Below are 22,873 nucleotides of genomic sequence, written 5' to 3'. Positions count from 1 at the left end.
CATATTTGTTATTTCTCAGACCCCCTACATTTTGACATTTTCAATTCATATAGATGAAGCTGTATCTTTTTTTTTTTTTGGTTTTACGAGACAGGGTTTCTCTGTAGTGGAGGCTGTCGGTCCAGCCTGGCCTCAAACTCACAGAGATCCGCCTGCCTCTGCCTCCCGAGTGCTGGGATTAAAGGCGTGCACCACCACCGTCCGGCTGAAGCTGTATCTTTTGAAGTATATTTTTAAGATCCCCTTCTCCACCCTCAGTTCTGATGTTATTTTTGACATGGGAATCTTCTGGTTTTCCAATTATAAAAAAATGAATTCTTTTCTTAAAAACACACTTGTCATCTATACCTACCTACCTATCTACTTATCTATTGTGTGCGCATGTGCTTTTGTGCTTGCAGCTACAGAGGGGATGAGAGTACAATTGTAGAGGAAATTTCTCTCTTTCCATCACATGGATTACACAGATCAAACTCAGATTTTCAGACTTCGTGGCAAGCATTTTTACAGACAATCATCTTGCCTACACTTTTCTGTATTATTTTTCTTGTGAACCAAAAAAATATCATATTTAAGTAACAGGATACAAAATCAACATACAAAAATTAATAGTCATCTTTCTGTATATCAACAATGAACTTAATGAGAAAATATCATGGAAAAATACCATTCAGAGTAGCTTAAAAATAAAATACTTATGAATAAATCTAACCATGGAAGTGAAATACCTCCACAGTCAAAACTTTAAGATACCAAAGGAAGAAATTGAGAGAAATCAGAAAACAGAAAGAATTCTCATAATCAAGGATTTCCAGAATGAGTATTGTAAAAAGTTAGTGATACACAGATTCAAAAAAATCCCCACAAAATTCTAATGTAATTCTCGGAATTAGAAAACCAATCCAGAAGTACATATGGAAGCACTGAAGACTCCAAGTAGCTAAGTAGACCCTAATTGGAAAGAACAACAATGTAAGAATATAGTTTAGATTTCAAATTAGGTCACAAAGCCAGAGTGACAGAACTATTTGGTAGAAGAATAAAAACAACACACCTATCAAATAAAATAGATGTCGAGGGAGCAAACTCACACAGTTACAGTTTTTTGCTTTCCAACAAAAGTATTTTATAAAAAGAGAATCTCTTTGCTAAAGGGTGCTGAGAACACTGAATATCCAAAAGTAGAATCAACTTAAGTCCATAACTCTCACCATGAGTAAAAATGAATTCAAAATGGATAAAAAAACCCTAATATCATTCCTGAAACTTTGAAACTGAGAGAGGAAACATGGGCCCCAAAATGAAAGATCTAAGCAGAGATAAGGACTTTCTAGAAGGACTTCAATTATACATGAAATTATCCCAAGAATGAATGAGACAAATCATACTGACAGGCATGAATGAATATTCTAAAATAAGACCCATTGCCATATCTAAAAAAATTTTAGTTTAAAAGGCATAAAACAATGTTTTGTAAATGAAATAGTATTTTTAGTTTGTTCAACTTCTGTTTTTTGAAATGGTGTTCTTTATAATTTTTTAATTTTAGAAACACTCTTATTTACATATCCATCCCCCCATTCCTTCACCCTCCCATTCTTCCATGCTTCCTACCGACTCCCCTACCCCACTTCCCAGGGATAGTGAGGGCCTCCAAGGGGAATCATCAAAATTCACCACATCATTTGGGGGAGGGCCCAGGCCCTCCTTTCCATATCTGGGCTGCAATGGTATCCCTCCATAGGGAAAGGGCTCACAAAGTCCATTTGTGACCTAGGAATAAACACCGGCTCCACTGTTGGAGGTTACATAAGCTGCCTTGGCCTCCTAGCTGGAACCCACATTCAGAGGGCTTGGTTTGGTCAAATGCTGGTTCACTCACTTTAGACTAGGAGGTCAGGTCAACTGTTTCTGCAAGTATCTACAGTTCCATCTTGGTTCATTTGCTCATCTCTCTTCCCTCTTGGCAACTGGATTCTGGGACTATGGCTTAGTGTTTAGCTGTGGGTGCTTGCTATGGGGTCTAGGCTCTAGGAATGATAGCCAAGGTAGTCATCAATCTGATTATAGGGGAAGGGCATCAAAGACAGCCTCTCCCCCACTGCCTAGATTCTTAGTTGGGGTTATCCCTGTGGATCCCTTATCATTTTCTCTGTGCCAGGCCTCTCTCTAAACCTGTACTGACTCCCTTTATCAAAGCATCTCCTTTCTTGCCCTCCTGGGCATATACCCAAAGAAAATACATCAAACAACAAGGACATATGTAATATCCAGAACCTGGAAGCAACCTAGATGCCCTTCAACTGAAGAATGAATAGAGAAAATGTGGTACATTTACACAATGGAGTACTACATGACAGAAAAAAACCAATGGAATCTTGAAATTCGCAGGCAAATGGATGGAGCTAGAAGAAACCATCCTGAGTGAGGTAACCCAGTGACCAAAAGACAGACATGGTATGTATTCACTCATATATGATTTTTAGACGTAAAGCAAAGGATTACCAGCCGACAATCCACACCACTAGAGGAGCTAGGAAACCAAGAGGACCCCAAGAGAAGAACACATGATCCCCTGAAGAAGGGGAGGGGGACAAGAAGCCCTAAGCAACTTGGGAGCACGGTGGGGGGGTAGGAGAGGATGAAGATGGGAAGGGGAGAGAGGAAGAAGGGAGTAGGAGAACAGGACTGAGACAGGGGAGAAATAGAAGATGGCAAGAAAGGAGATGCCTTATTCAACTTCTTGATGAATTTAATGTACTTTTCCTTAGAGTCGTGTTTCAGTCTACATGGCTTCTGGATATAGTTTAAATGTATTTCTTCTTAGCCACTTCGACCCTTCGTCACTTTGGAGTGATGTGTTTAACTTCTATTGCTAAGTTAGGTCCATGCATCTCACTTAGTCATTGATTGTTTTCTATGTTTCAAACGGATATTTAAATGGTGTACTTTCAGAGATGGTGGTTCTGAATATGTCACAACTTACCTTTACTACCTAGTGATGGTTTCTGGTTATAAAATCAGAGGCTTCATATTATTTTTTCAAGTATTCATTATATGATGTCTTACATTGAACACAAATATTTAAATAATTAAAACATGCTCACTTATAAATATGAATAAATAAACATGAATAACTATGAATAAAATAAACAAAATAAACACCATCACTGAGTATAAAACAGTAATACTTCATACCAAATGATTTGGGGAAAGATTTATTATTAGTAAATGTGATGAATGGATAAATAGAATATAAATGATAAAAGTATAAAACTGCATCAACAATGATGAAAAATTATAGTCATAAAGCAATTATTATGTATCATTTGGTATTTTAAGCCAACCAAGTATATTAACTTATTTACTGTATCAGACCCATGAGGAAGTGATGATATTAACCTTATTTTAACATGTAGAAAGAAGCACAAGAGTAACTTGTAAATAAAACATATCACTCTTTTAGAACAGGAATTCTAGCTCAGGTAGTTGGTATACAGACTCTACTGAATGTCACATTAGCATCAGCAGATACTAGATTCTATAACCTTTTGTCACCATTCCAGAATTGAAATAACTTCGCTCAAATAGAGTTAAAGTAAGAGGGACTCCATAAAAAGTAAGGTGCATGATAGCTCTGATTTGACCTACGTTCAGAGTGTTTTCTTGACCCCCTTCCCACTTCGCAGAGTTAGGAGTGGATGTTTTATTATGGCAAATATACTTTGATTTAAAGGAATCCAGTCTGCCTGACATTCCCTTTATTTTTCAGAAGCTTTAGATTTTTTGTTGAATTCTTGAGCAAAACATCTCGGTACTTCTTAAAAAGTTGAACTCTATTAAATTCTGCTGATGTTTTCAATGTGATTTGTTGTATTTTGTGTCATTAATTCACAGTCTTGGACTAGTTATAAATTAAAAAATATTCTCTTATTCTGTACTTTAAGGGAAACAACATTTGATGCTAAGGTTGAAAATTGTTTTGGGTAAGTATTTAAACAATGAGTTGCTCTATTTGGTTTATCATTAATGTTTTTACTTCATGAGACATTTAATGAAAGAACTGCATACCATTTGTATCAAATGACTCAATCAGCATACACCATCATTTTAAATGCTAAGAAATAGCAGGGTTAACATAGATAAATAGGGCAAAAGCATTGTAATAATGGACTGAGACTTCCCACACTTACCTCAGGGTTTGCACTGGATACCTGGCAATGTTGTTGGCAAACTGGTCAATGGAAAGGCTTAGAAATCCATGGCATATTTAGAAAGTTATTTGTGGGAAAGGTGTTGTAGAATGAAAGACTTTGGTATTTTAAGTCATAAATAATAAAGACATTTTATACATATTTTGGTCTATGGTTCACCTTGGAGAATAGAATGCAGGTGTTTGTTCACGTCCATTAAGAAAAATCAGGGAGGAGTTTATTAAAAAATGTATGTAAGATAATAAAAGAATATGCAGTAAAGGTAGAATTGTGATCTCTGTGCATAGATGAACTCACTTTGACAACTCTGACAGCCACTCATAAAAGGAAGTTGAGTGTAGAAAGCTTCATGGAAACTGGTGACATTGAGTTTGACTTAGTTCTGGAAAGCATCTTTTTTGAGAAAAGAAAACTGAAGCTTTCTTGAGTTAGCACCCTTTCATTTATAAAATACGAAGCATTTTCTGCAGTTTGCAAATGTCCTTTGTATATTCATATTGCAGCTTTGGCTACTAGATGACATCACTGACTTTTGGACATTGACATTTATTTTTTAAACTGTCAGTTTCCTGTCTAAAACAATCACATCCACTTTAAAGACTATGTTTTTAAATCCAAAGCATTTGTTTCTGTTTTCTCAACAGCAAAGTAGGAATGTTACCAACCTTACAGTACTTTTTGCTAGGCTTTTTAAAAGGCTGTAGGTATTAAGTCCTGATAAAAATGCTTACACATTGAAATCCTCACTAAATATTCAATATTATTACCTAACTGTCTTTGAATACCAGAAGCCTCAGCATACTGGGCAATGGGCAAGCCTTCTTGGACGAATGAACAAAATTGCATGTGAGTTCTCCAAACAAGAAGAGACAAGACTTTGGAGGATATTTTTTTTCTTAGCAGTTTGCAGAGAGCAACAGCTATTATGGAGCTCTGCTCAGGGTCTGTGCTTGTTTCAAAGAAAGCTCACCATGTGTTGAAAGCTTGGCAGACAATCAGTTCTAATTCCTTTTATGTCCACTTTCTCTCATTTTTCTTCTAACATGCACAGACACAGCGACAATTTCTATAATCTCTCCTCTCACTGTACACACACTCACACACACCCTTTGTCTCCAACATACACACTCGCGCATTCACACTCATTTCATTTTGTTTAGTTTTTAATCCCCACAGGATTCACAGAGCAGGCTGAGTGCAGCTGCCGTGTTTTCCCTGGTTAAATTGGCAGTTACCCACTGTGTAGAGTTGCTAGGAGAAGGTGAATAAGCACGATTACAGCATCACTTGATGGACATACTCTCTCAATAACAACCTGTGGAGCCCTGGGGTCTGTCTTCTGTGTGGCTCTATCTTTTATTTTTCTTCGTGTTTGTCACTAATATTGGCTGCGTTTGTTGGGGGAGCATGCTATATTTTTTAAGTGTCGCTCCCAGATCAATTAAGAGACAAAAGCCTTGGTATTTAAACAGGCACTTTCTTCTCAGGGCGGTGCTGCTGGTACCACTTCCTACCATCTGTTTTCATATTACATCCTGCCCTCCTTCAGCTGCTAGAGAGGAATTCAGCTTCTTGTGGAGCGCGAAAGTCATTCAGGTTTCTCTCGTGCATAATCGAGCTCGTAAACTGTAGGAATTCTGATGTGCTTCTGTGCACGCAACAATAACAGATGAGCTGCTTGGGGGACAGCCTGAGCAGTCGGTCAGTAGTACAGTAGCGGCTCGCATGTGCAGACTGCTCTCGTGAGGTCAGAGCATCTGTTTATACTGCTGTCCGCTTGAGGGGGATGATGTGAGCAGAGGATATGTCTGTCAAACTCGGTAGCAGTTCTGGCAGGGGCTTCTCTCAGCTTTGTGCCTCGGAACTGTTTTGATAGATAAGAGATGCTACCGTGTAATGCTTGAGATTTGTAATGGACTGAGGAATGCTTGTTCTAGCGGATGAAACTGACTGTAACTGTGTTGTCCTAGGAACAGCATCATGGGGTCTACTGATGCGGACATTGAAGACCTGGAAAACGCCACTTACAAGTATCTCATTGGAGAACAGACGGAGAAGATGTGGCAACGCCTGAAAGGAATGTGAGTAAGATCTCCACTTGGTCCTATGTTATGCTCCCCCACCCCAACAAAAATCTGACCATTAACATGAGAAACTGTGGGTGCTTCCTTACCTGACTTTGATATTCAGTGTTTCCTTCGCAAAAATTTTCTCTTGAAAACTAAGATGTGTCCACCTCAGTTACCAACTTGTTGAAAGCAGATAGTTTTTCTGTAACTGTGTGTTTTATGTAAAGTATGGCAAAGGTCTGAGAAATTACTTCTGGTCCCCATCGTGTGTGCCCTTTAGCTATGTGCTTTAGATATGCAGAGAAGGGAAGAGGAAGCTGCCTGTTAGGCCCTTCCTCACCAAAATAATCTCTCCCAGGTAAGGAGAGCCATAAATAAGATGGGAATGTCTTTCTTTGGAAAGCAAAGAGAGGATTAATATAGCAGTAAACAACTTCACCCCACGGTGTTTAGCCTTCGCTGGTTAAGTGAATATTTTAATGAGAAAATTATCTATGTGGTAAAACAGTATGAAATGCATATCAAACATACAGAAGCTTTGGTTGAAGTTAACCAGTTCAGTTCTTCTAAGTGCAGAATTGCTCCCAGTGTACTGACCGGGGTTCAGTACTGTACAGAATGGGGTGTGCAATTGTGGGAAGCATGGCTTGTTATCACATGAATCAACTTTGATTCCGGTGTTTTCACCTTGCTCTTAACCCCCATCCCTCCCCCACCAGTGTGTATGTGAGTTCCGGCCAGGGTTTTTGCACAGCATTGTTTTTATGCTTTGTTTTAATCATATCATAGTTGCAAAATCTGATCCAACATTTAGATAATAAATATTAATATTTATAGGCAATTGGAGTTTCTTAATGTCTTTGCATATCTCAAAATTGTGTGCAGCATTATCTTAACAAAGACAGCTGGAGGGCTACAGTGCTCCACGGATGAGAGACTGTGTAGGATTCTTGTTTTTAATGCTGTTGCATGTTCACACAGTTTCATGAAAGGCACTATGTGAGTAAGCCTGATGCCACTGCTTTTTATAAAGAACAACTACATCAAATTTTGTTTAGAAGCCCAAATCCTCTCTACTTTTCTCCATTTGGACATAACTGAATTTTGCCTGTATATTTAAATTGTGCTCTGTATATGTGTATATATATATATGTATATATATATATGTTTTATTACTTGAAGCAATGTATGGTACTGTAATGCCTAGTGTAAAAGCATACCAATAATACAAACAACAGTTAACAGAGAATAACTTTTAAGAAGGAAGCCATATATACAGCATTTGAAGGAAACAGAAAAATCTGTTCCAAAGATTCACTGGAGATTTAGAAGGCAGATTCTCTAGAGAAACAAATAATCCTGTCAAAACAGTAGCAGTTCACAAAATTAATTAGCATAGATGCAAATTAAGCATTAGCAGTCATCAGATGATTTGTGCTCTAACCTAATGAGTGGATGAACAGCTGCATTGGGATGTTATAACTGAGATCACAACCTGTTTTAGAGTCGTCCTTTGCAGGATAGGATGTTTTGTTTGCTCTGGATATGTTGTATTTCCATAGTTACTCTAATGCATAAAGATGCATAGTGGTGACTTTATGCATGCATCTGTGTTTACCCAACATTTCAGAGGAAAGTTATCTGAATTTTCACTTTATCATTTGATAACAGTTTCAGAGGAAGGGTTGATGTGGTCCCTCAATAGCAGAGCTTCATGAGTTGACTGTAGAGTGTGTGTGTGTGTGTGTGTGTGTGTGTTATTACTTTGGAACTATGGCCACACAGAATCACTTAATGATCTCTAGCTTGTTTGGTTTTCAAAAATCATTCTTACCCACTGAAGTGACTCAGTGCTTTTCTATTCAATTAGGAAGAAATTTGCATTTTGGTTCTTTCATTTTACCTTGTACTTTGACTTAAGACATTTTCGGTATTCTGAACTTAGACTTGTCAAAGCAAGAAGCTCTAAGTTTAAAATCTGCATGACTAATGACAAGCAAATTGTTTAATTATGGTCTTTTGTGTAGTCTGCATTCAAGGCAGTGATGTGCGGGACTCCCCATCCCTTGATTAAATGCCTCACCTCTTTGAAATGAAATCCTGATTCAAGCAGAATTTCACTTCATTAGGATTGCTTCTAGGATTCCACTTTTAAGTGTTTTCAATGAAAATCCTGGTACTCATGATTCTATTAAGCAATTTTAAAAAGATGTTCTTATTATTGATTAAATAGACTGGACAATGGCTATGAGATAGTTATTTGGAAATGGTTTTCTTTTACTACCCACAACTTTATAAACTCATTGATATTTTTCTGCAGGCTATGTATATTTAATTTAACTTGTAATATGTCCATTTAAGGTTAAATGTAAGTGGAGATGAAAATACGTGAAATGTTTATATAGGCAACATGAAAAACACAAGCCAATACAGATACTTGGAAAGTCTTTCATAGAAATTTTTATATACTATAATACTTTAGAAACACACACACACACACACACACACACACACACACACACACACACACACACACACACACTGCTATGTAGCCCAGCTTGCCCTCAAACTTATAATTCTCCTGCTTCATTCTCTCTACTGTTTGGACTGTAGGCATATACTACCACACACCTGGTTTGTACACTCCCTTGAGTACATAGAAGTAATTTTAAAATTTTATAACACATATGGAAAACATTGCTAATCTAAAATAAAATTGCTAATCTATCTAGACCACTTGGCTCATTTCTTTCCTTAATCTTTTTAGTTTGTGGTGTTCACGTAGGTGTGTGCAAGTGTGTGAATGCATATATGTGTAAATGCATATAAGTGTGCATGCAAGTGGAAACCAGAAGTCAATGTTCTTGTCTTCCTCTTTCACTTTTCAGCTAATTTTTAATTATAGGGTCTCGAACTGAATTTGAAGCTTACCAACTGAGCTAGACTAGCTGATGAACAAGCCACCTGGATCCACTTATCTCTGCCTCCCCAGTGCTGGGATAATAAGCAGGCAGCCATGCCCCTGGCTTTTCCACTGGTGCTGAAAATAGCCAAACTTAGGTCTTTGTGTTTACATGACAAGCACATTACCAATAGAAGCGTCTCTCAACCCTCATCCCATAATCTTTCTAATAAAACTGTCTTCCAGCCCTCATCCATTAATCTTTCTAAGTCTTTTTCTCTCAATATTTGAAAAAAACCCATATGAGCTTATGTGCCTCCTAGTCTCTTATTCCTTTTGGAAGCAAAGGTGAAATAGTTTCCTATCCCCATTCTCATAAAGACCTCCAAGCCTCACTTTTCTAAATTTTTTATCAGTATTTCTTGTTTTCTTTTAACATTTTTCAACTCATTTGTTACCACTCAGCATGACCATTTGGAGTCCTCATATGACTCATCATCTTTGTGAAATATTAGCAACAACTGTGACATCAGGTCCTTCATAAACTGAAATTTGAAATCATCCTACACTTATCCTTAAATTATCATTACCTTAAGATGTGGGAACATCTTTCTACTTCTTATACCATTTCCTGAGCAGATTCAGTACCTTGTTCAGAAGTTCCATGTGGTTCTGGAACCTCAGCTGAGTCTTACACATTAAGGTCAGTTATCTACCCACAGGCTTTGCAGAGATGGATAATTTACGGATTCCGTGTGAAAAGTTGATTGGAAAGTTTTATGTCCTTTCAATTAATGGCATTGTTTTTTTTCTTTTTTTATTTCTTTTTTTAGTTTTGGAAGTAATGCTTTTTTCTGTCTTGTTACTAAAACATCTTCCTTGTTCACTGGTACCCACAATTGTGCTGTACATAGGTAGCATCATTAATGCTACTTTTCTTAGTCAGTGCCACTGTTCCAAGAATTCAAGCCAAGAGGTAAATGCATTTCCAGAGACTTGATCATGTAAAGTTTTCAGTGAAAATCACTTGAGGTTGTCAGAGAACCTAGCCCAATGCATTATTTCACTCAGTTGTTCAACAGAAGTGACAACAATCTGAACTCCTCAAAACCATATACTTTACAAAAATTAAACACTAACCACTTCCATAAGACATTATCGCTGGCTCCTTCAGGTTGTATGACAGTAGGATTAGAACCAGCCAGGCTTTCTATAATCATTTCATGTCAGATTGCTGATGCTACCTGTATTTCCACACATCTCTCCCATCTTTGCAAATGTCTAGCTATTCAGATGTGGGATTGTGAACATAATGGAATTGAAGAACATCAAGCTAAGCCTTGTCTACCACTGGCTTCATGATAAACATCAATTATCAGCAGTGAAGGGTGACTCACAGGGAGGTAGGGAGTGAGTGAGAGTGAAAGAACTGTATTACTCTTACTTTTAATTAATTCACTTGCTAAAGAAGGCTGTAAGATGTCCAGTTCTCTCAGGAAGTTTCCTAGTCTTCATTTCTTAGATGTAACAGCAGTGCATATTTAAACAAGGCAAAGACTAAAATTGCAAGAGGTATCAGCACCATATTCCTGAACTGGAATTTTACTTCAAGATAAAGCAGCCTCATAGACAAGAGATCCCTTTACTCTCCTGCTTAAACCCATTACAGCTCCTCCTTTTTGCACTTCAAGGTTTGGTATCATCCACGGGGTTTCTGGGTGCCTGTTTGGCATTAGGAGTTCCCTTTCATGCCTTCCTCCCAACCAGATCTAAGGTTGATTCTAAGAAAGGCTACATAGTGCCTTTGCTAATTTTAATAAGCATCTTTCATTAGTCAGACCAGGTCTCCTGCTCCCCTGATTGTATGGGGGCAGTTTCCATGTAGTGACCTCATAGTGTTTCTGCATTTGGTAGGTAGCAGAGACAAGGAAGACAAGACTGTCCTGCAGAACTCAGGCTATTCCTTCATCAGGAGGATCTGTTCTGCTTGAATGCCAACAGAGACCTTATTGAGAAATACTCAACCTGTATGCTTAAATTTTAGTTATACAAGCCAGGTGGTGGTGGCACACACCTTTAATCCTAGTACTCAAGAGGCAGAGGCAGGAGGATCTCTGTGAGTTCGATACCAGCCTGTTCTACAAGAGCTAGTTCCAGGACAGCCTCCAAAGACACAGAGAAACTCTGTCTCGAAAAACCAAAAAAATACTTATACAGAAAATTCTTCCAGGCTTTCCATTATAGTCTAGCTTGGGTTCATAAAATAATCTAAACTTCATTTTCCATTCCTTCTCTTAGGGACCATGACTTTTGGGTTCAGTTACTAAGTTTACTTTACTTGGCTTGCTCTTGGATTCCCACCACCCAGTACAGTATTGACTCTAAGTAGGGAACTACAGAATAAACCAGATCGCTTAATGCAAAGTTGGAGTTGGAGACAGATTCACAGTATAATAGGGATGGAGAAGATAGAAGACAGAAAGCCATGCTCTTCATGTATTAGTTGCTACAACTGTGAAGGTATAATATGTTCACTGTCTTATGTGTCTCTACAAATACTTTAAGAGATAATTCTTTCAAATTAGTTACCCATGTATCTGATGAAGCCTGAATTTGAACATAGGTCTACTTGACCTGAAATATTGTATTCACTTTTTCTTCTAAAGCAAACAAGTAAATGGACAAAGACATTCTTGCAATAGTTATCCAGAAAGATCACCAAAAAAGGATGTATAAAAGGTACTTCTACAACAGTCCCCAGATATCATGGTACTATCACAGGATCACACATTTCCTAATCCCTAGTACTTGTGAATGTTACCCTACCTGGAAAGTAGGATTAGGCAGCAGGGTTAAGGTTTTAAATAACTGATTCTCAAACAGGTCTCTTATCCTGAATCACTCAGGTAAACCCCATGAGGTCACTGAAACTTACAATAATGGAATCAAGACAGAAGAGGGAGTTAGAGTAGAGCAATGAGAAAAGGGCTGACTTGTGAATCCCAGTACTGACAATGGACAAAGCAGGTATTGTGCCAAGGAACACAGGGATCTCAAGAAAGTAGAACATGAAGTCTTTCAGAGACTTCAGGAACAATGCAGCCTAGAGAACACAGTGAAAACTGATGTCAGATTTATGACATTTCAAATAAAAGATAACAAACCTGTGTATTCTGGGGTTTTTGATAAATTTGTTATAGTATCAGCAAGAAACTAAAATATATCCCCTATACTAGAACAACGCTGCTTAATAAATATGATCATTCCTCTCCTTTCCCTTCCCATTTCCCACCAGTCACACACAGTTTATCCTTAGAGGTGTTGAACAATGGTGTGTGATACATTGGAGCTGAGCAGGCGGTCTTGATCTTTGCCACTGGATGACTCCCTGAACCTCTATCCTGCCTGGCTTGCATGCCCAAACCATCAGTTTCTTGCCATGCTCCAATGTGAAAGTATACAGTACATTAAATTTCAAGTGTTGTAAAAGAATATTTACATATTTATTGGGGATTGTTGACAAATGTGTCCTCATTTTTACATTGTTAAGCCTGCAGTTATTTGATGGAGTCATCAAGTGAATCTTCTTAAAAATTTGTAATTTAGTCATGGGTCTAACTTGGTTTGGAGAAAAATCACCTCCCTATTCTTACTTTAGAGTATATATTTAAAGTTGTAAATCTCAGTTTGGGGATTACATTTTATTATTGCCTGTGGAATAAGTGTTCTTTTGGCAGGATTAAGATGACATTCTATTATTTCTTACACTATCTGTTTTCTTAGTCAGGTGACATGAAAATGTTATTAATTTCTCTGAACTTCAATTTTCTTACCTGTAAATGTCCAATCACATTCTCTGTAAGGTTCATGTTAGACACAGGGGCTTATTTCTAGTAGAGGAAACAAAACAACAGAAAAATGAGTAGAAGACTTAAAGCAATAAATAAAGCCTATGGTAAGCAATAGCCTGTGAACATGTACCAAAGTTCCTTTAGGAAGGACTTCTGGATGATGGGGCTTGATTTCTCTTAGGCAACTTTCCAAGTGAGACAAGAAAAAAGTAGTATCTAGGATGTTAGTACGTGAGAAGGACCAATAGACAACACTGACATTCCATGTTGAAGTCCAGTATCCAGTGAGGGATGGATTTAGAAGTCCAATCAAGGGATATCAAAATGTAAGTTTTCATGTAATAAAACTTTCATTGGCTTTGGTGTGCATCTTAATGCATGAGAGGGTCTTTGAATGCCTCTACCTCCCCAAATAAAGATCATGAAAAATCTCCCCTCCTAAATTCACAAGGATGGGAAAAGTCCAGACTTCAGGCCAAGCTGTGTGCACAATTCTTGAACCATACAGGTGCTTCTGCTCAGTGCAAAGCAGGAAAGAGGCCCAGGAAGCTTCTCCAGTGAAAAGGGCTTCTACATAGAGCAAAGCACTGGAAGCTAATGCTTTCATTTCCTGAAGTCAAAGTAACAACAATTCCATGAAGTGTGTGACTGCAGCACAGCACATACATGATGCATAGAAGGCCTTTAAGACACTGATCACTAATACTCCTACAACACTCACTCTTCAATGCATGCCATCCCTACTACTCACTAATTCTATGATCTTCTCCTTGTTATTTTTCAGTGTCTTAGTTTTTCATATATAAAATGGAAATAACCCCAATCTTACAGATGTTGAGTTTAAATTAATTGATAATTATAAATTCCTTTAATAGTACCTAGAATTCCACAAACTTTAGCAGTTACATTATTGTTGTTAATTTTGCATACTGAACTATATTTTTTGAGATAATTGACACTATATAATACAGGCTGGCTTCACACTAGCAATATACCTGCCTATTATACTAAGTACTGAGATTACAGGTTCATGGCATCATGTATGGTTCCAGAAATTCTGTACTTTTAAAGGTACTTTTGAACCAGAATCAGTGGGCAGAATAAAGTGGTCAACATAAGAAAGCTTTTTCTTAGCTCAGTGGACTTTTTATCATAGGAGTGCCTCAGTTTCTTTTTCCCAGTATGTTAAACTTGAAGGACTTGTGCTCCCCTGAGTCTGAAGCTAGAGAGTCGCAGGGAGAAACCTGAGAAGGACTGAACTTGAGAGTTCCACTAGGAAAAGAATGCCTTGATTGCTTCTTCGACTTCCCTTCATTCTATAAAGGGTAGTTTAGGTTTCTCTGGTCACATACCCTGAAGGCTAGTCAGATTTCCCACATTTCTGGTTTGCAACGGGTTGACTTCTTACCAATAACTGGGGTGGTCCTATGTCCACCCCTTTGCTGACACATTTGAGAAAATGTCACAAAATCATTCTGCTTCTAGTTTTTGTCCTGTATGGTATTTCAGTCAACTAGTAAAATATTAGGTAGAGTTAACTCTAGTTAAGGGAGTAAAAAATGGAGGCTGAGGAGTCTTTGGCTAAGGAAGCATAAGAACTACAGTTTGGAGCCTTGGACTCTATGTCCAGTGCTAAGTGGGAATGGTATCCACTTTAAGTCCAGCCTTGGAGGGTGCAGACAGATAGATCCTGAAAGCAAGCTGGCTAGTGGGACTAAGCATATCCTCGAGTTCTGGATTTGACTGAGAGACCCAGACTCCATGAACCAGGTTAAAAAGTGACAGAGAATGATTCCCAGCATCAGCATTGAGCCTCCACAGGAATGAGCTCATGCAGGCATGTGTACCCAGCCACACATGCAAACATGTACACACATACACACACACACACACACACATACAGAGAGAGAGAGAGAGAGAGAGAGAGAGAGAGAGAGAGAGAGAGAGAGAGAGAGAGAGAGAGAGAGAGAGAAACGCAAATGTAAACATGCTAATGAGTTCTTAGGAGTAGAAAACAAAGTATCATCTTTTGGCTTCTTCTCTTGAAGCTGTTTAAAGATTTATTGTATATTTTATAAAATATTAAAAGATGGGTTTTACTAAATAGGTCTTTCATTCTCAAGGATGCAGATTATTTTTTGTAGCAAATTTTGGATATTTATTGCTATTCAAATAAATTTATAATGGGTCATAGAAAACTAGTTAGTTTCTAAGCGCTATAGTCTTCAAGAGAAGAAAAAAAGATCTTAATTAAACTGTGAGGGCTGGGATGTGACTCAACATCACAGTGCTCCCACAGAAAGACAGAGGTCTAGAGGCCAACCTTCATGAGCACGCTGACCAAGGAATCGTCCTGAAACAGGTCCCAGATAATTTTGATGAAAATCAAAATAAATTCATTAGGTGAGACACAGTGTGCTCGTTCTGTTCTGACCTACTTAAAACTGGACTCTCTAAACATTAGTTCAACTCAAGAACATAATGAGGAGGAACTATACAACTTCAGGGTTGGCCCCACTTCTGTCTAAAGTTTCTCAAAATCCTGTGAGAGTTGAATTATACCTAAATAATCTACCTAAATCTGTTGTGCCTTATACTGTCTGAAACATTTATTTCTTAAAAGGATTTTCATTATGTATGTTCATTTTTAATCCAGTGCTGTGTTTCATAAGGACATGTTCATGTAAATGTATGACATGCTCATGCAAGTATACATGGCACATTGAACACACTCTGAAATGGTTTTCTTTTGATATATATGTCTCAGAATATTCATCTCCCAGTTTTTTCTACTGAGAAAACTAGTCCCCAAGCACGGCCCCTTGACTGCTGCTTCATGAATAATAGGGAAGAGCTAGATTCCCAGGCCCATATTTAGTTCATTTAACACTGACTTCTATACTTCAACTCAGCACTGAAGACACACTAGAAATTAAAAATGATTCTCCTCTTTTGGCTTTTCTGCAGTCCTGCCATCTGTTTGCCTAACTGTGTATACTTGAACCTTTACTCCAAAGGTAGGCAGCACTTGGTTTATACTTTATAGATGGGAGAAGCTCTCCTAGTGGTCCCAGCATACCTAGGACATGCATTGTTACCAGCTCTTCAATTTATTGACTTAAACCGTGATCTTTGCTAGCATTTATAGAAGAATTTGACTATTATAAAAACTTTTGTTCCTCAGAACTTGGACCTTTGCAATATTACTCCAATTTTCTTGACTCCATGACCCAAACAACAGAAAGAAAATGTACAGAATACTTTATTTGCCAATGAGGATACATCTATGATTCTGAAGCTTAAAATAGACATATAATTCATATATACATATTATAATTTATTTTATTTTACTTGCAAAACCAAACAGAACCACATCCTTCCCCAGGCTGTGTTTAGAGGTGTGTACTACTCAGACGGAGGTGTTCTTTTCTCAATTTCAGAATGCCACAATTTTCATCACTTCTCACTCTTTCAAACATGAATAATATGCATTTTATATGTGTCATCTTCTAGATGTTTTATTCTCCAGTATACTTATGCTTTAATATCTCAAGCTTCTGCTCTCCAGAAATCTTCCTGAGTTCTTCACTCCAGGGATTCAATTTGTTCATAACTTTCTACATCCATTCTCTCAGATCCTTTCTCCCTCATTGATTATGCAATGTGCATAGTCCAATTGGATCTTATCAAATATGATGTAAGAAAATCCAGGGAAGGACCTATTCATTGGGGCTACTCTCACTCGATGTTCTTCAACGCTTTGCTGCATCATATAAAGACGCCTGGCCAAGACAGACAAGCAGAACAGGTATATACCACTTGGCTGAAGCCCCTCCATATCTACCAGACATGTAGCTGAAGGCAGCTTGAACTAGACGACTTCTTCACAATTTCAAAGGGATAATATATGCTCATTGATTAGGGGCAGTAAGGTTGGGTTAGTTTATATACACTTATAATCTGTTTCTTGCCTGTAAGATTTTTTCTGTCATTTTATGGTTTCAACAGTTTCTTCTACGTGTACTGTTTTCTTTTTTCATCATCTATACAATATTTATTTGAGCAATTAATAAACATTTCAGAGATTAGAAAAGTAAAATATCTAAGTCGTCTGTTTTAGAAAATCAAGCTAATGAAATTTTCCGTGTGTGTGTGTGTGTGTGTGTGTGTGTGTATGTGTGTGTTTACCAAATGATATGGATCCACTTATAATATTTCTAGCAAAGCCTGTCCTTTCAGTAGCCTGTGTATTGAAGTTGTATTGTTGTTAGATTTCAGTGAACAAATATGATTTTTTTTATCAAATAGAAAGGGGACAGAGAGTAAGGCAGGGAAGCTACACAGTTGTGTAAAAGAAGATGGTTCATATCTTGTTACCCTAGCAACAGGGACTGGCAAGGCCAGGACTTTCCACACATCATGTTGCCGTGACAACAGGTCATCCAAGGCCTGGGAAGGACCAATTCCTAATATTCTAGGTCTCTTCTTTGAAAGACAAAGTAAAAGGACCAAGTGGTGCTATATTTTATTCCCCCTAAACACAGAGTTCTACTATTCAAAATACTTTATTATAAGATGTGAAAGAGATTGAAATCTCATAACCTCAAGTTTTATATTCATGAGTACAGAAACCTTTGCTATTTTTGATTGTTCAAGGAAGCATTGATAAAAAATATGAGGGAATAGAAAATGAATAGAGAGAACAGGCTGGGGAATCAGAGAATCAGAGACAGCACATGGGTTCCAACATCTGAGAGTTTGGGTCTATTACCCACATTAGGCAGGCTTGGCTTGGTTTAAGAGGCCATTGCAATGAGTCATTTGCTGTTTGGTGACCTCTGTTTCCTTTCGTATAACATATAACCAAACATCATAATATGATGTGAGGTTGTACATTTCTTCTGTCAACATAATTCTCAATTTGGTAAAAATTTTCCCATTTTTTATTCATATTTCACATTAACTTTCTTTCCTCACTCATTGTTTCTATGTAAAATTGACAAGAAGGCAATGAGATCATTTTTTTCCTGTTTCTTTTTCTTTGTTTCTTGGGTAATTGGTTTGAGCATGTGAAGGAAAATATCACTTAGCTTTATTTTTGGCTCTAATTTTTATCTTCCCTATTTATGGCTTATGTAAAACTACTCCTTTTAAAACCAGCCTACATAATTAATTTTGATTACTACTGACCTCTGTAAATTTAGGCAAGATGTTAGTTTAATGATATAGACATGGTTTTAAGTTTTATACTGAACCAGAAGTCTTACGTGGTAAATTCTTCTCTCAAAAAGCAGGATGCTGGTTTGGTGGGAAAAAGATTGTTCAAATTAAAAAGGTTTAATTTGAAAGTTAAAACAGATGGGTAAGGGGAGTTATCTGTGGAAAACACGACCAAGTTAGGATTGAATTTCTGAAAGACCCTGCAGTGACATTAAAATTTGAGAGATATTGTTCATTATCAGAAACTAGACTGGTGAATGTTCCAGGAAGTGCCCTTCCTGGTTCATTATTGTTGCTCATGTAAATATGACTGTCCAGTTAATTGATAGTCTGCTTCCTGGATAATCCTCTACCATTGAGGGAAGGCAGCAAAGGTAGAAACTCTCTACCCATTATGATGCCCCAAGTGCCTGGCACAGCAGATAACATGAAGAAAGAATCCAAAAATGGTTAATGGCTGAATGGCATGGTTAAGAGAAATCACATGAATTCCGGTTGAAAGGTCAAGTATATGATGTATTCTTGAACTGTTTCTGCAGAATGGAAGAAAATGAGTTCCAGAGAAGTCTCACTAGTTAGAGATCCCTGGCGATGTTACTTTCCACATACAAAACAACAGAAGCCCCAATGAAATAATATTCAGTGGAGTTAGTGTCAAAAAGAGGGGTTCTTGTAAGGGGTAAGAACAGTGCAAGGGTGGGGCTTGCATGCTGGGTGTGGCACAGAACATCTATCTACAAATGGCAGTGGTTACTGGAAGTGACATTTTGGTACAGTTGTTCGTAAGGCAACATGTTTAGCTTTTTCGAAATTCATCTGTCAGATACAAGATGGAGGTGAAAACTGATCATTTAAAATGATATTGTGGGTAGAAAGCAAAGAGAAGTTGAACATGGCTTATTAAAACTCTCACTGCAGAATTCCTAGGCTCTCTAAAAGTCACATCCAGGAAGATTCAAATATTCTCTTAAGATGTAACTGAACACTTAGGATTCTGGTGAGAGTACCTTCCATAATTAGTGAGTATTGTGGCCTTGCAGCTGAGGAGTTCCCAGCATTAATGGAGTCAGGCAAGAGATAACGTGGTCAAATTGGGAGGCCAATGACCTGAATTCTTCAGTGGTAGTTTTCAGCATATGGTTTCTTGTCTACTGTTGAGTTGAAGATTCATGCTTGCCCTGCAGGTTTTGTCTCAGAGAAAGAAAGGAAGAAAGGAAGAAAGAAAGAAAGAAAGAAAAAATGTTAATAGTTGCAAAACAACATCTTCAGTTGCCTGAGCAATTTTAATAGTTCCTGAATTTCATTTTATCAGTCATTTAAATGCAAGGTATGTGACTAGACACTAACTAAATGCAACATTTTTACATTTATAGTTAATAACTTTGTTCTCTGGCTTTGTCCTGTCATATAAATCATATTTAAATTAGGAAAAAGCAAGTACATGTTATTTATTCTATATAATAATCCATCCAGTCAAAATTGTAACATGGATTAAGGGATTATCCATACTTAGTGACTAAAAATATTCTAAAATTAAATTCACAACCAGAATAACAATTTCTAGTTTAAAGGATTAAAATATTCTCAGCTTTCTTTCTCAAGTGACTTTGTTATGCATTTCCCCCCTTTATTTAACGTAAAGTATGTACCATGCTTTTTTGGGGGGGCAGGCACCAATAAGCTCCCAAATCATGACATGGAGACTTCTTATTAGTTTTGATGCTAAGCCTTAGCTTAGCTCTTTCTGGCTAGCTCTTTTAATCTAAGCTAACCTGTTTCTCTTCATCTACCTTTTGCCTCATAACTTTTTACTTTTCTGTCTGTATATCTTATTTTCACTGCTTCTCATGTTTGTCTGGCAATGGCTGCCTGGTTTCTTGCCCCAAGAATGACCCTCATTCTCTATTCCTCCTTCTCCATCCTCCTGTTATTTTTGAACCTAGATTTGGCCTCCTATTTATTCTCTCTGACTGCTAACCCTGCCTATCCTTCCTCTGCCTAGCTACTGACTGGTCAGCTTGTTATGAGACCAATCAGGTACCTTAGGCAGGCAAGGTAAAACAGATGCAGCGTATCTTTACATATTTAAGTACACACCCTTTCATCATTAAACAAATGCAGCATAAACAAATCTAACACACCTTTGCTTAGCTAAAATAATATTCCACAGCAGAAGTGATTTTTTATGATAAATTACTAAATAAGCAGACTGAGATACAGTACTGATAGATACAGTACTATTTATTTTCACTTTCATGTTTTTAACTTCTAATTCTGCACTATTGTGTAATGAGTACTTTCTAAAATTAGAAAAGTTTGTTGATTGCCTGATAGTACCTGGAAAATAAGAAATGGTACACAATCATTTTGAGTACTTTGGGGACTAGAAATGAATACTTGTAAAGCTCCCTAGAAGGAGAAATGTTTAAATGCAACCATAAAATCAGAGACTTGAGAAAGTGCTTCTTGATAAATCTAGATTGTTTTGCTAAGTATGTGTATTTTTTTATCTACAAGTAAATACTAATTTTCACAGTATGAATAATACTGTGGTAATCTTAGTCACTGATTCTCTCTAGCTTAGAAATGGGAGTCCTTAACAAAAGAAGTTAGAGCTTAAATTCATGTAGACAAACTATTCAGGTATTCTGAAAACAAGACACAATACTTTTCTATCCCAAACCAGTCTATATAAAACAAGCTAATTTACTTGTTTGTGTAACAAAATTCACTTATTTGTCACATCATGAATATCTCTATCATTATCTTGGACACCAGGGGTAGCATAATAAATAGAAAAGAAGTGATAAATTATACATAAAGGTGAGGATGATTATATAGAAACAAAAGATATGTAATATACTTGCAATGGAAGCAAGATAAAGCAACAAGTTTCCTGGGAATTTCAAAGTAACCATTTTAGAAATGAGTGGTCAGGAAGAGCTTGACCTGGTGGTCACTTGTAAAGATGAATTTAAGTAAAGTAGGAGGCTACACCAAGGCCTGATACATTGGCAATCTGTGTGCATGGAGGTAATGGCAGAGTTTCTTAAGTAAGGGTACATCAGGCATGTTTGGAAAACCCCAAGGTCCAGTGGTACCAGAGGTGAGGGGAAGTAGAATAATTGAGTGTGTACAAAAAGGAAGAAGACAGATTTTCTAAGATCCAATCAGGGCAACATAAGAAATTAGGTTGAGTTTCTGCCTAACAGGACACCTTTGGAATGATAGGGATAGAGGAGCTTACTATGTTTGAAAAATATAATGACTTTTCTGTGGAAAGTAACAGCAATGATTAGGGAGGCATGAAAGGCCAAGGCTGGAAGCAGGAGCGTGTGTTCAGAGGCAATAACAGATGTTCCAGTGAAGGTTCAGTAATTTGATGATAGTGGCAGTGGTAAAAAGTCCCCCAATGGATGCCTAAATCTATGAATAATACAGTACTGAATTCTATAAAGAGTGAATTTTCCTATACATATATATTTATGATAAAATTTCATTTGTAAGTTAGGCACAGAAAGAGATCAACAACAATAACAAAAATCAAACAATTATAACAAGATACTGAAATAAAATTATCACAGTCCACATTTCCCTATTTCTCTTCTTCTTCTTCTTCTTCTTCTTCTTCTTCTTCTTCTTCTTCTTCTTCTTCTTCTTCTTCTTCTTCTTCTTCTTCTTCTTCTTCATAGAGAAATCTAAAATGGCTAAAAGACACTTAAGAAATTGCTCAACATCCGTAGCCATCAAGGAAATGCAAATCAAAACAACTCTGAGATACCATCTTACATCTGTCAGAATGGCTAAAATAAAAAACATCAATGGCAGTTGATGCTGGAGAGGATGCAGAGAAAGGTGAACACTCCTCCATTGCTGGTGGGAGTTTAAATTTGTATAGTTACTTTGGAAATCAGTCTGATGGTTTCTCAGGAAAATGGGAGCCAGTCTACCACAAGATCCAGCAATACCACTGTTAGGCTTACACTGAAAGGATGCACTTTCATACAACAAGAACATCTGTTCACCTGTGTTCATAGCCGTATTATTTGTAGTAGCCAGAACCTATAAGCCACCTAGATGTCCCTTAGCAATTGTTTTAAGATTTACTTATTTGGTTGGGAGACTTTTGATGACTGCTTCTATTTCCATAGGGGTTATAGATCTATATAAATTGCTTATCTGTTCTTGATTTAATTTTGTCAAGTGATAGCTATCCAGGAAGTCGTCCATTTCCTTTAAATTTTTGAATTTTGTGGAGTACAGGTTTTCAAAGTATGACCTGATGATTCTCTGAATTTCCTCAGAGTCTGTTGTTATGTCCCCCTTTTCATTTCTGATTTTGTTAATTTGCATGTTCATGCTCTGCTGTTTGGTAAGTTTGGACAAAGGTTTGTCTATCTTGTTGATTTTCTCAAAGAACCAACTCTTCGTTGCATTGATTCTTTATATTGTTTTTCTAGTTTCTACTTTATTGATTTCAGACCTCAATTTAATTATTTCTTGGCGAATTAATAATTTTCATAGCAACCCTGTTTTCCAGAAGGGAAAATATCAGATGACAACTGTCATTTCAAGGTCATTTAGCATGAACTGAATATTATTGACTATCGACTCTTG

At 37.2% G+C, this 22,873-nt stretch overlaps 1 protein-coding gene across 7 annotated transcripts in view; it reads left to right on the top strand.

Annotated features, from left to right (window-relative positions):
* Positions 1-5,525: 5,525 nt before the first annotated feature.
* Pde1a (phosphodiesterase 1A) overlaps positions 5,526-22,873 on the top strand; it is a 273,639-nt gene continuing 256,291 nt past the window's right edge. For 4 of the 7 annotated variants that reach the window (XM_040745692.1, XM_040745691.1, XM_013121164.2 and 1 more), the window contains exons 1-2: positions 5,761-5,915; positions 6,185-6,295. In XM_040745692.1, coding sequence (XP_040601626.1) covers positions 5,884-5,915; positions 6,185-6,295 — 143 coding nt within the window. In that variant the 5' untranslated portion in view covers positions 5,761-5,883. Of the gene's footprint in view, positions 5,545-5,662; positions 5,962-6,184; positions 6,296-22,873 lie in introns of those variants that run through there. The other 3 variants (XM_013121172.3, XM_013121178.3, XM_013121169.3) reach the window with 3 other exon arrangements.

The sequence above is a fragment of the Mesocricetus auratus genome, unplaced genomic scaffold (assembly GCF_017639785.1).
Source record: "Mesocricetus auratus isolate SY011 unplaced genomic scaffold, BCM_Maur_2.0 Super-Scaffold_100004, whole genome shotgun sequence".
In the NCBI taxonomy this organism is placed as follows: Eukaryota; Metazoa; Chordata; class Mammalia; order Rodentia; family Cricetidae; genus Mesocricetus; species Mesocricetus auratus.
Note: the sequence above shows the minus strand (reverse complement) of the source record. Positions and strands in the feature narration are given on the sequence as shown.